General features: G+C 41.6%; 1 protein-coding gene across 3 annotated transcripts in view; it reads left to right on the forward strand.

The window, feature by feature from the left end:
- Positions 1-2444, forward strand: part of EIF2AK3 (eukaryotic translation initiation factor 2 alpha kinase 3) — a 138711-nt gene extending 136267 nt beyond the window's left edge. For all 3 annotated transcript variants that reach the window (XM_030191038.1, XM_030191039.1, XM_030191040.1), the window contains one exon: positions 1334-2444. In XM_030191038.1, the coding sequence (XP_030046898.1) occupies positions 1334-1510 (177 nt within the window). In that variant the 3' untranslated portion in view covers positions 1511-2444. The remainder of the gene's footprint in view (positions 1-1333) is intronic.
- The last annotated feature ends 11501 nt before the right edge of the window (positions 2445-13945 follow it).

Consider the following 13945-nt stretch of genomic DNA (forward strand, 5'->3'; position numbering starts at 1 on the left):
CCTGTAGATGCTGAAAATATTTTTATAGTGTTTTCAGCGTCTACAGGATTAAAACATTTATCTGTCTTACGCCCTGAGATCGCATACTTTTGATATTACCAGCAGGACTGTATTGCAGCTCCCCATTTGTGGCAGACTTGCTACTGTTTGACAGAGAATCCTGCAAACTTTGGCCAGTGGCGGGGGAGGGGGGGTGGAGCTTCAATATTGTGTTTTCATTCGCTGGAGTCTGGCAGAATTTGTCTGTCCTTCACCACTGAAAATGTGATAGTGAAACAGCACCCCTTACTGTCAGGGCTGCTCCCACAGAGCTTAGAGGGAACAGTGCCACATATAAAATGTTTAGAGTGGTTTGTAAGAACATTTAAAAGTTGATTTATGTGACAGACTATGAAATCTGACATCATCTTAAAAATGCATCATATCATACATAGTTAAATATAGGCAATTCTATAACATAGGCACAACATTTGCATGCACATGTTTAGAATACTCAGTTCTGCATGTGATTTCCACTATTAATTGATACCACAGACCTCGGCAGTGCAGTGGAGGAGTAGCCTAGTGGTTAGTGCAGCAGACTTTGATCCTGGGGAACTGGGTTCGATTCCCACTGCAGCTCCTTGTGACTCTGGGCAAGTCACTTAAACCTCCATTGCCCCAGGTACAAACTAAGTACCTGTGTATATGTAAACCGCTTTGAATGTAGTTTCTAAATACCACAGAAAGGCGATATATCAAGTCCCATTTCCCTTTCCCTTACTTGCCAAACAATTTAAAAGTCAGTAAGCCTTATGCACCCACCTTCTAATCAATCTAATAAGCATAGACTTTTAACTTCATCTTATAGTTTAATAAATATTTAATAATTATTATACTTTCAATATAGAACTTTTTTCCGTTTTTCACCATCACTTTAGTGATACTCAACAAATGATACTCCTCCTGTCGGTCAGGGGGATGTAATTCTGACATAGGCTGTGTTTTGCTGACTAGCTATTTCAAAGCAAGCCCCCTTAATTACTCCGTTGACATCTCCAAGCCTTCATTCTTACTTAGGTCTCTGGTAATATGGAAATCACATGCAGAGTTGGGTGATTTGGTTGGATTTCCCAAGAATCTTTGCCTATTCAAGTTTAGAATACTAGCATATACAAGTACCTAAACACTATTCTGTAAATACTCACTTAACGTACATACCACATATTCGTAAAGTTGTGTACACGGGCACAGCATGGGTGAAACAGACAGGGCTTCCAGTTATATGTGTAACAGAATATAGAATGTATTGTGTTATGTAAAATTAAAAGTGGGTTTTTTGTTTATGTTTTAGCACAATATGGTAAAGCACATGCTTTCGCCAAACCCTAATGAAAGACCTGAAGCTGTAGACATCATCGAAAGCCCATTATTTGAAGACCTGGAACTTCCGGGGAAACAGGTGCTCAGGCAGAGGTCACGGACATTGAGTACATCTGGAATGAAACACACGCGACAGCCCAGTAAATAAGGCACAGTGACCTTCATCAGATCAACATATCACAAGAAATTTCCAGAAACATCTGGTGGAAACTAAGACTCTAAGACTTCATTTCTTCATAAATGGTGTTTAGTTTGATTAACAAAAAGTATTGGTGTCAAGATCGTGGCAAATCATCTTGCTTACAAAGTTGGGTTTATTTCCTAGTAGAGACAAGTTCCGAAATGAAGTCATCTTCAGTTTCTCTTTCCATCATAATCTGCTGTTCTTTCAGTCACAAATAGCTGCTTACTAACTTGTTAAGACAAACTGATAAAAGGAAAAGATTTATCTGAGAAGATTGGAATTATATTCATAAGATGTAAAGTATTTTTATAGAGTAAATCACAGTCGCAACAATCCTTGGGAAATATGTAGTCCTAAACATGTGTGAGGAATTGGAAGGTGCTTCTGATATGTTTTTAAAGAATTGTGACTCCATTTTGTTCTTGTAAAAAGTATGTCTGCACTATTTTTGAAGGCTGAATATCCCATTTGTATCATACTGTCAGATTTTTTTGGCATACATATATATTTTTTTGCCTTTTAGACAGCTTTAGAGAAAGTAAAGTATATTTTGCATTAACAAAAGCCAGACCTCTAGAAATGAAGAAAGGATAGCTACTGGTGTACTGCTTTACTGTACTTGGTAACATTAAGCACATTATGAAAATGAAAATATTTCAATGATGAAATTGTTAAAGGATAATGAAGTCTTAAGTGGCCCATTTTATTAGATTTTACTCTTTTTAAAAAGTTAATGATCAGCATTTTTCTTGAGCCTATTACTACACATCAGATGCCTAATTTCACTGTAAATATGTTCACTTTATTTATAATGCAGAATCAATCCATGTGGGTTGGTGGTGTACAGAAAGCACTTATTGCAAAAATGATCAAGTGCATTGAGTATTGTGACTTCTTTCAAGTCTAAATTTAATAAAAACATGTTTATTAAAGTGTTGTGTTTCAAAAATGTTTGAAAAACCTTTCACGATTCTGATGATATCAAGTGACCCATAAACAATATCCATTAAGCACAATGTCTGTGCATAAAGTACATTTGCATAGAATGGGTGTCCAATATATGAAAGTATTTCATGCATGCTCACTATAGATATCTGGAAAATCCAACAAGCTTGGGGTTTAAAGAAAAGAGTTTGGGAAGATCTTAATAAGAGCACATGCTGTGAGTGGGATAGTTAGACGTGAAGGAGAAGAACACACAATTGACTTTTTTTGTAAATAATGTTCTCTTGTGTCAATCGGTTACCTAGTATTTCTGAAAATGTTCATATTATCTTCAGGCTATAAGAAGAATATGGGAAAGGCAGGAATGTTTGGGGAGCTTCACTGAGGCTACAATTGAAGGGCAATGTCCTGGATAAAGAGAGGTAAATTTTTTAAATCAAATACATTTTCTAATCAAATAAATAAAGACATGTTTTATAAAGCTGCACTAGCGGCTACTGGTGTGGTAATGCCGACAAAGCCCATTCACTTTGAATGGGCTCTATCGACATTGCTGTGCAGCTTGATAAGAGGCCCTAAATCCTGAACTGACAAGGAAGATCTAGTCCTTAGTGGAATGCAGGACATGGTGCAAGAGGTAAAGATGTTGGAGGCCATTTGTAAGTGATCATAACAAAGACAAATTTGAGTTAATAACTGGAGTGAAGACAGTAAGGAAATCTATTGAGTTGGTATTTAAATTTTAAAAAGGAAGATATAATAAAATGAGGAAAATGGTAAAAAAAAAGGTTAAAAGAAGCAGCTACAAAGGTTGAGTTTAAATTAGGCAGTGACATTGTTTAAAACTACTATCTTGGAATATATGTATTCCATATATTATAAAGGTGGAAGGAAGCTGGCTTGGTTAAAAGGTGAGTGAAAGAGGCTGTTGTAGCCAAAACCATTTTCCAAAAAAGGAAAAGGAGCTGAATGAAGAAAGTAGGAAACAGACGATTTTTTTAAAAGGTTCCAGAGGTGATTCGGGAAATTCTAGACTGGTGAGCCTGACGTCGGTGCTGGGTAAAATGGTAGAGACTATTATAAAGAACAAAATTACAGAGCATATTCAAAAGCATGGATTAATGAGACAAAGCCAACCTGGATTTATTGAAGGGAAATCTTGCCTCACCAATCTATTACATTTCTTGAAGTGGTGAACAAATGTGGATAAAGGTGAGCCGGTCGATATTGTGTATCTGGATTTTCAAAAGGCGTTTGACAAACTACCTCATGAAAGACTCTGGAAGAAATTGGTGAGTCATGGGATAGGAGATAGTGTCCTATTGTGGATTAAAAACTGGTTAAAAGATAGAAAACAGAGTAGGGTTAAATGGTCAGTAATCTCAATGGAGATGGGTAGATAGTGGAGATTCCCCAGGGGTCTGTGTTGGCCACTGGTTTTTAACATATTTATAAATGATCTAGAGATGGGAGTAACTAGTGAGGTAATTAAATTTACTCACGACACAGTTATATAAAGTTGTTAAATCACAAGAGGATTGTGAAAAATTACAAGAGGACCTTACGAGACTGGGCATCTAAATGGCAGATGATGTTTAATGTGAGCAAGTGCAAAGTGATGCATGTGGGAAAGAGGAACCCGAATTATAGCTACGTTATACAAGGTTCCACATTAGGAATCACCGACCAGGAAAGGGATCTAGGCGTCATCGTTGATACTTTGAAGCCCTCTGCTCAGTGTACGGCAGCAGCAAAGAAAGCAAATAGGAATGGAAAACAAAACTGAGGATGTTATAATGCCTTTGTATTACTCCATGGTGCGACTGCAGCTCGAATATTGTGTGCAATTCTGGTCACTGCATCTCAAAAAAGATATAGTGGAATTAGAAAAGGTACAGAGAAGGACGACAAAAATAATAAGGAGATGGGATAACTTCCCTATGAGAAAAGGTTAAAGAGGCTAGGGCTCTTCAGTTTTGAGAAAAGACGGATGAGGGGAGATATGATAGAGGTCCATAAAATGAGTGGAATGGAACGGGTAGATGTGAATCACTTATTTACTCTATCCAAAAATATTAGGACTAGGGGGCACGCAATGAAGCTACAAAGTAGTAAATTTAAAACGAATCCGTAAAAATATTTCTTCATTCAAAGTGTAATTAAACTGTGGAATTCATTGCCAGAGACTGTAGTAAAAGCAATTAGCGGGGTTTAAAAAAAGGTTTGGATAGCTTCCTTAAAGACAAGTCCATAAGCCATTATTAAAATGGACTTGGGGACAATCCACTGCTTATTTCTAGAATAAGCATAAATTGTACTGTTTTGGGATCTTGCCAGGTACTTGTAACCTGGATTGGCCACTGTTGGAAACAGGATGCTGGGCTTGATGGACCTTTGGTCTGGCCCAGTATGGTAATACTTATGTACTTAAGAGCTGGGAAGTTAGATGCAAAGCATTGATGAGAAAAAAAAAATAGAGAATTTGAAAATAAGCTTGCTGTAGAGGCAAAAGCAGAACTTTTTCAGGTACATTTGAAGAGGAAGGCTTGTGGGGGGGGGGGGGGGGGGGGGGTCAGTTGGACCATTACATCATCAGAGTAAAACAGGCACTTGGGGAGGAGTAGGCTAGAGTGGAAGGACTAAATGCATTCTTTGCTTCGTTCTTTATTGAGGAAGATATACGGGAACTACCTATCCATGAACTATATGTTATAGGCCAAATCGACAAACAGAAGAGCATTAAATCACCTGGACTGGATGCATATACCCCAGAATACTAAAAGAACTGAAAAATGAAATTGCTAACCTATTATTAGTAATCTTGTAACCTATCATTATCACAGTACCTGAAGATTGGAGGGTTTTAAGAGTAATCCGGGAAGCTACAGACCGGTGAGCCTGACGCCAGTGCTGGGCAAAGTGGTAGAAAATATAATGAACAAAATTACTTAACACTGATACCCCATGAATTCTATAATGGTCACCCAAATTTGGGCACGAACCTGAGATACATGTGCAAATAGTTAACGATACATTAACAATCAATTACTGATATTAATTGACACTTAGGATTTGGGCCTGTATCTGCCTGCATGCTATTCTATAAACTGGGCACATAAATCCCGGAGTACACAATCCAAAAGGGGGTGTGGCCAGGGGAGGGGCAAGAGCGGGCCAGGGGCATTCTGAAAATTTGGGTGCAATGTTATAGAATACCTGGGATACGCACCCAAGTTGTGCACCAGGATTCACACCAGGTTTCAGCAGGTGTAGGTCCTAGTACCCAAAGTCGGGTTTAGGAATCGGCGCTATGTGCTATGCTATAAAGGATGCTCAGCCTGGTGTGTCTTGTCAATTTTTTGCAGTGCCAGTTTTTGAGTGCCAGTTTTTGAATCTGGCCCATAGTATTTAATGGGAGAGAGTCAACATGGATTTAGCCAAGGAAAGTCTTGCCTCACCAATCTGCTACATTTTGTTTTTGAATGTTTGACCAAACATGGAAAAGTGTGAACCAGCTGATATAGCATAGCTGGATTTTCAGAAAGCTTTTGACAAAGTCCCCCCATTTGTATCAGTTTGTGTGCGTTTGCTATACTGCCTTTCATGTTAGTCAAAACAAAGCAATTTATATACCAAATGGTAGACTCCCGAGGAAATTAAAAAGCCATGGGATTGGAGGCAATGTTCTGTTGTGGATTCCGAACTGGTTAAAAGATAGAAAACAGAGGGTAGGATTAAATGGCTAAGTCTTTCAAAGGAAGAAGGTGAATATTGGAGTACAAAGGAGATCTGTACTGGGATTGGTGGGGAAGGGTTATTTTAAGAAGTCTTTATTGAAATTCCAAACACAGTGAACAGCAAAGCAAGCACAACAGATCGAGAGAGAAAATATCAGGTCTTGGAATAGCAAGAGGAATCCCTAATACAAAACTGGGATTGGTGGTGGTGGTTTGTTTTTTTAACTTTGTAAATGATCTTGAAAAGCAGTGAAGTGATCAAATTTGCAGAAGACAAAAATTTATTTAAACTGTTAAATAGTATATGGATTGTGAGAAATTGGAAGAGGAACTTGGTCATTCAAAATTTAATGTGGACAAGTGCAATGATGCATGTAGGGAACAAAAATTCAAATTATAGCCACCTAATGCTAGAATCCACATGCGGTGTCACCACCCAGGAAAAGGGATCTAGGCGTCGTCATGAACAAAACATTGAAATCTGCTAAGTGTGCACAGCAGCCAAAAAACCTAAAATGATAGGAATTATTAGGAAAGGAACAGAGAATAAAATAAAGAATATCTTAATGCCTCTGTATCGGTAACCACACTTGAATATTGTGTGCAATTCTGGTCACTGCATCTCAAAAATGATTTAGTGGAATTAAAAAATACAGAGAGGGGTAACCAAAATGAATAAGGGGATGGAATGACTCTTCTATGAGGAAAGGCTAAAGAGGTTAGGGCTCTTAAGCTTGGAGAAGAAGTGATTGTGGGGAGGTGAGATAGAGGTTTATAAAATCCTGTGTGGAGTGGAAGAGGTACACACAAATTGAATGTTTACTCTGAAAAAGTACAAAGTTTAGGAGACATACTATGAAGTTGCTAAGTGGTGCATTTAAAGAAATCAAAGAGAAAGAGAAAAAAATATATAAAACACAATTAAGCTCTGGAACTCATTACCACAGGATGTGGTGTCACCTGACATAACTTGCTTCACAGACATCCAGCCCACCTGTCCCTTCAGGTCTGTCTATTATATACCTATGTTTTCACAATGCTGGCAGTCATGCACATGAGACCATTTTCCTGCATCACAGGAATTATGTGGTTGGGGGATCAGGGTGTGGGCTGACAATGTTTCCTAACAGGTAGAAGTGTCACTTATCATCCTACAAAGTTTCAGCCTATGCCATCACACCAGCATGCGTTGTGAAAGCCATTCCTTCACTCGCAGGCCAGGGCTACAGCAAATCCAGCAGACCACAGCATATTAGTTATGTGCAAGCAATGATGCCTTGATGGGGCTCTTGTTCATAGTCGAGTATCTGCCATGCCCTGGATTGCCATAGTTGGAGCAGTTGGAATACTTGGGGAGGACAAGGAGAGGGTTTGGGGACTAGGTAGACCTGGTATTGTGCATGATAGAAAGATATAGAGATTCAAGAGAAGGGTGGCATGTGCAATCTGTTGGGGGAAACAGTATATATGATGTCAATTGCTGACTATGGGCAAAAGTACTCCTTGTTTGCCTCATTTTGCCTTTTCTGCTTTTACCTATAGCAGAAGGACAGGATGGGGATATGGAAGCTGGGATGATTTCATAGGCTGCTGTGGCAACACAGCATGTTGTGCTGCCTGATCACGGCACCCAGGAAGGTGTGGTTGAACTCATAGGAGCCAACTTTTCAATATCATTGGGGGTGCTAAGCCCAGTGGAAATAACCCCTCCCTGGACACATACAAGAATATTGGGGGTGCTCAAGCACCCACAGAGTCGGCTCCTAACTTATCGACAACCCGGTCACAATGCGAGAGATAATGAACTTGATGCAGAGCTTGCAGCTTGGGATAGTGCTGATGTGGCCCATCCAAGGAGGTTTGATAACAGGAGATGGCATAATGACACAAGGCCAAAGCTGGACTCCACCTAAGGCAGTTTTAGTTCTCCCCAATGCAGCTGCCACCATCTTGGTACACCCAAAACAATGAACTTGATAGGGTGACGAGCTCCACCTACTGACTTCAGCCCATATAATGGGCCTGATAGGCTCATGCTGTCTCCTGTTATCAAACCTCCTTGGGCCTGACAATACCAGCCAGATGCCAACAGGAACTCTTGATGTGTGTCTGCCAGTTTATGGCACAAAACCATGAGATCATACAGGACCTGGATCCAAGAGGCTTGCCAGAGGCACCTGCCTTGGACCTGTGCCAAGGATTCCTGGGGTCATTCATACCACACCGGCTGCAACACAGAACCAAATGGCACAGCGACAGGAGCCACGATGCCCCTCAGTCTTTCCGACAAAGGCAGTGAAAGAGGCAGGCCTAGAGACTGAGACTTCATCCTCAGGTTCAGAAAGTACAGATGGCTTGGGCCAGAGTGAGGGCAATGAGGACAATGGTTCTGGCTTCCAGAAGGTAAACAGAGTACCCTAGAAAGGGAGGGTGAGGAGAAGGGCAAAATGTAGTTTGCTGGAGACTGGGGAAGCATGGTGCCGCATGGTGGAATATGTAGGAGAATGTAAAGAGTGGCCTTTGGGGTGGAGGGGGTTCTTATTGTGCAGGTGGCTGTAGGGATGGGGGTTAGTTCAAGTGTGTGTGGAAGGAGAATGTGAGGAGGGAAGGGGAAGGTTTGAGGGTGAAGGGAGTTCTTAATGTGCAGGTGGTGGGCTTCTGATGGGGGGAGAGGGTTCAGGTGATGGTGAAGGGGCCATGGTGGACACATAGGGATGGTGGTGGGTCTGGCACAGTGGAAGGGCATAAGGAAAGGGCTATCAAATGTGGAAAAGTCAATGTATATACTGCACACTGTGAGAATAAATGATACCTTCACAGAAATGCTTGGCGTATGAGTTGATCCTTTGCAGCATAGGCATGTTGGTGTGGTTGAGTGTGCTCTGGAGCAGACACTCAGTTCCTCCTCTGTTTCACTTCATGTAGCTGCTGTCTCTCAGGGAGTGATTTTGTGGTCATCAGTGCTAGATTGTACAGGCTGCAGCAGGCCACAAAGATCTTGCAGACCTTTTCAGGTTTTTACATCAGCTCCCATCCAGATCTATCCAGACACCTGACTCTGATCTCGAGCAGTCCAAATGTGCATTAAGTGATGGCCCTGGTGTCCCAGGGTGCTCTGTTGTAGCCCTCCTCAGCTTCATTGCTGGGCCATCAGATGCTACCTCTGAGAGTAGCCTTGATCACCTAGGTGAGATGGAGAAAGTAGCAGAGTAGATCTATGTGCTGGGGTGCTGCCCCAAGTGCCTGCAGATATGAGAGAAGTTAGGCTCTGGCACAAGGAGCTTTGTGGTTCTTTAGGTGTCAGTTTGTTCACTTCTTATCTAGGAGCCATCCAGTGGTGATCTCTCTGCTCTCAAAGCAGTCATGTATCCCAGAATTTGCCAGGCTGTATGAGTTGTGATAGGATCCAGAAAATCATGGGAAAGCATCAATTATGTGCATTTCACAAGGCTTACATATTCATGGAGTGGAAGGCTTTTGTAAGTGGTCTCTCTCCCTTTGGGTGGGGACCGGAGGGCCATGTGGATGTAGTCTATGATAGAGGGGGAATGAGCTATCTCATAGAATTGGATCATAGTATATTCTCTGCTGCAAGGTCTAGGGGAATGCAATGTAGTCAGCAGTGTGTGTGAGAAGGGTTTTGAGGAACTGTGTGATGTACTGCAATTAGCTGACTGGCTGAGGTCAGTGGTGGCTGTAAGAACAGTCTGGAAACTGCCAGTGGTGAGAGAGGCTAGTACAGAGAGGTGACCTTGAGGTATATGGGCACTGGCGGTCCCCTGTGAATGATGAGGCAGAGACAATGAATGGCTGCCTTATTGAAATGGAAGTGCCCTATGCATTGCTTCTCAGTGAGATCCTATGATAGGGATCTGTCGACCTTACTCTCCTCCCAGTTGTCTCATGTGCAGGATGGCCTCAACAGCCCAGATGTTCAGGACAGGCAGCTCATGGTTTCCACCTCCCACCACCAGAGGGAAAGGAAATTGGAATGGAATTTGATATACCACTTTTTTGTGGTTACAATCAAAGCAGTTTACTTATTATATACAGGTGTGCTATTTTGTACCTGGGGCAATGGAGGGCTAAGTGGCTTGCCCAGAGTCACAAGGAGTTGCAGTTGGAATTAAACCTGGTTCCCTAGGTTCTCAGGCTACTTCAGTAACCACTAAGATACTTCTCCACTTTGAAATGTAACAATGTGACACAGCACAGGCACAACAGGACACAATTCTCAGATCACACTGAACTTGCACACACACACACACTAGCAGAGACACAGACTTCATGTGGGGCTGTGAGTGAGAGGTGGCACAGCAGATGCTGACAGAGGCTGGGTCATGGAGGGACGCGGGGGGGGGGGGGGTTCACAGGAGCATATGACAGTAGAGGGTTTGTGGTGGCAGGGAAGGAACTGGGTGGTGGCGGCCAGGTGATAAGGGTGGAATCAATAGGAGTTGAGGACAACAGACCCAGGTGGACAGAGATGGCAATCAGGCTTACAGACGCTCTAAGCTCTCCCCCAGTCATCAGTAACACAAGCAGTCACAGGGATATGCTGTGGTGGCATTTATTCATCCTTTAAAGGTGGTCTAAGTCTCGAGGTTTACCATGAGTTGCCTGTACATCAATGTGCTGCCCAGAATCGGGGATAGACATTGAGTATGCTGTGACGTCCCTGACACACCTCTGGCAAGCCATAACATTTTTGTACCTTAAATATTTTGCCCCAGACTTTTTTTTTTTTTTTTTAAATACCGCTTTCTATGTTTTGGGGGTTTCTATATTGATGGTCTGGGATATCAATGTTTATTTTGTAAACAACACTTCTAAAATGACCACTATAGTGTCATTTAAAAGAACCCTTCTGAATATCATTGTATACATATTTCAGGGAATAGATATCAGGGGCCCTTTTACAAAGCAGTGGTGCATGTGCCATTTGCCACACTAGGGAAAACAGGGCCCTATTTTTTAGCGCAGCAGTTACCCAGCAGTAATTGGGCAGTGCCATGTACTACCTGGTTACCGCTGGGTTAGCGCAATAGCCCTTACCGCCATCTCAATGGGTGCCGGTAAGTACTCCCTCCAGCATGGCCACACGGTAAGTGAAATCTTACTGCATGGCCATGTCTTTTTTTGGCCTTTTTACATGCTGTGGTAAAAAGGGCCTCAGCGCACGTCAAAAATGACTGCCACCACTACCACAGGGCCCTTTTTTTACTGCAGTTTGGTAAAAGACTACTACTACTACCACTTAACATTTCTAGAGCGCTACTAGGGTTACGCAGTGCTGTACAAATTAACGAATGACGGTCCCTGCTCTGAAGAGCTTACAATCTAAAGGACGAAATGTCAAGTTGGGGTAGTTGAGATTTCCTGAGAAGAGGTGTAGTGATTAGCCCCTTAGCATCCTGTCATTACTGCCTGGACCACTTTAGATATAGAATTTTGATATGATAAAATCTAATGTATCCCTAAAAAAAAGCCCTACTGTTTACTACTAATCATTTCTATAGTACTACTAGACATACACAGCACTGTACATATTATGTACAGGTATTTTCTCTGTCCCTAGACGGCTCACAATCTAAGGTTCTTTTAACTGGGGCAATGGAGGTTTAAGGGACTTGCCCAAGGTCACAAGGAGCTGTAGTGGGAATCAAACCTAGGTTGTCAGGATCAAAGCCTGCTACACTAACTATTAAGCCACTCCTCCACCTGGCTCAGAGTTGAGCTGTCATTCCCCTATGAAACAAATATTTTGGGAATTTAAATGAAAAAACAAACAACTAATTATTGAATGACATTAGATATTACTTCTTTAGTAGGGTGCCCTCCTCCTGCCAGAAAGTACACAAGGTAACATTTTTTCTCTTTTCCAGAATTTATCATTGGAAGAAATAAGGTATTAAGATAATCCAATAAATGTATACTTCAGATCCCAGACAAATGCACTCAACACAGGCCGTGTTTTGGCTTAGCAGCCTTCATCAGGAGTTATCTGCTGAGAATCCCTTGAATACAACCTCCATATCTGTGCAATAGAATGTAAAAAAGCAAACCTGCATGAACAATGCGTGGTTTCTGATGAAGAAAATGCAAAGACTGCAAGTGCCAGAGTAAATTGTAAAGCTCCTCACCAACAAAGTGGGATTTGGCTGCTTGTGCTGATTTGTGGAAGCCTTTGTTTTTTTTTTCTCCTTGTTTTGAACCCAGAATTTATCATTTTTTGGGATCTTGCTAGGTACTTGTGACCTGGATTGGCCACTGTTAGAAACAGGATGCTGGGCTTGATGGACCTTCGGTCTGTCCCAGTATGGCAATACTTACGTACTTAGGTGTGTATTCTTTTCAATAGAAGGAAAAAAAATGTTCAGCTACAGTTAAAACGAATAACTCTATACAAAAATTGGATGCTGCCACAATGATTAGAAACAAATGCAATTCCACCACCCGAAGTGGCCAAATGTGATTGGGCAGTTGCTATTTGTGTTATTGGAGGAAAAAGCCTCTGTATTCCTGATTCAGAACATAGTAACGTCTGTTAGACCGGGGTGGAATCTTCATCAGCTAAAAAACCTCCAGGTGAAACTTTAATTAGCAAATAATCACATCAAAAAAACGAACACTTATCTTAGTGCCGCAGGTGTAGTATGGTTTCACTCTTATACGCCCGATGGGGTCCCGTTTTGCCGTAACCCGGGCCCTTTAACAACTTAACTTTGGGTTCCCTTTAAATATGTCAACCAATAGCACAGCAGTGACATGATCGGGCGGCAGATTTAAGACGCCATTTTCTAGTCAGTACCGGTTTGTTAAGAGAAACCACACAGAACGACAAGTAGGCTGGACACACGAGTGCAAACTGGAACCTGAGCATATGAGAGTGGTATTTTTGCAGGGGCTAATTTGCTTTTTTCGTTTACAGATTTCACATTGCAGTACAAGGTTGTTTCCTTGACAAAGCCTGTGATGGCGAAACGAGACCCCGTCGGGCGTACAAGAGTGAAACCATACTGCACCTGCGGCACTAAGATAAGTCTACAGTTAAAATGGACAATGACTTTCATTTGTGAACAGAAATATCCATATGTCAAAAGTTGTAAATTAATTGAGTTACATCTGGTGGTTCAAATAGTTTAAGTTGTAAAAATTATGGGGCCATTTACAAAGGCGTCTGAGAACCTACGTGCATCCATTGTGCGCCAAATCGGCATTACTGCCTGGCTACCGTGTGCCCCGGGCGATAATTCTGAATTTGGCGCATGTCAAAACCACACAGCAGTAATCAGCAGTTGGCATGCACTGGACAGTTACCGCGTGGGTAACTCATGAGCCCTTATCGCTAAGTCAATGAGTGTCATTAAGGGCTCAGGTTATCATTTTGCCACACATCCATTTCCTGGCCTAAACCACCCCTTTTTTTTTCCAGACTTGATTGAAAAATGGTTCAGTGTGTGTCCAATACACATGCCCACATTACTGCAGGCCACATTTTGATGTGTCTTTGTAAAAGGTCCCCTATATGACAGAGTAACTGTTACATTATTAAAAAATATATGATGGGTAAATGATTTTCTGCTGATTTACATGCAAAGTTTAACCTTTAAAAACATGCATTAAAGATGAAAAATATAACCTGTTATCAAACATATTTCTGTAACTCATCCTTTAACAGAAAAGCTAAAAGGATCTGCCTGGTGGCTTAGGGGTA

Source organism: Microcaecilia unicolor, chromosome 2 (assembly GCF_901765095.1).
Source record: "Microcaecilia unicolor chromosome 2, aMicUni1.1, whole genome shotgun sequence".
NCBI lineage: Eukaryota > Metazoa > Chordata > Amphibia > Gymnophiona > Siphonopidae > Microcaecilia > Microcaecilia unicolor.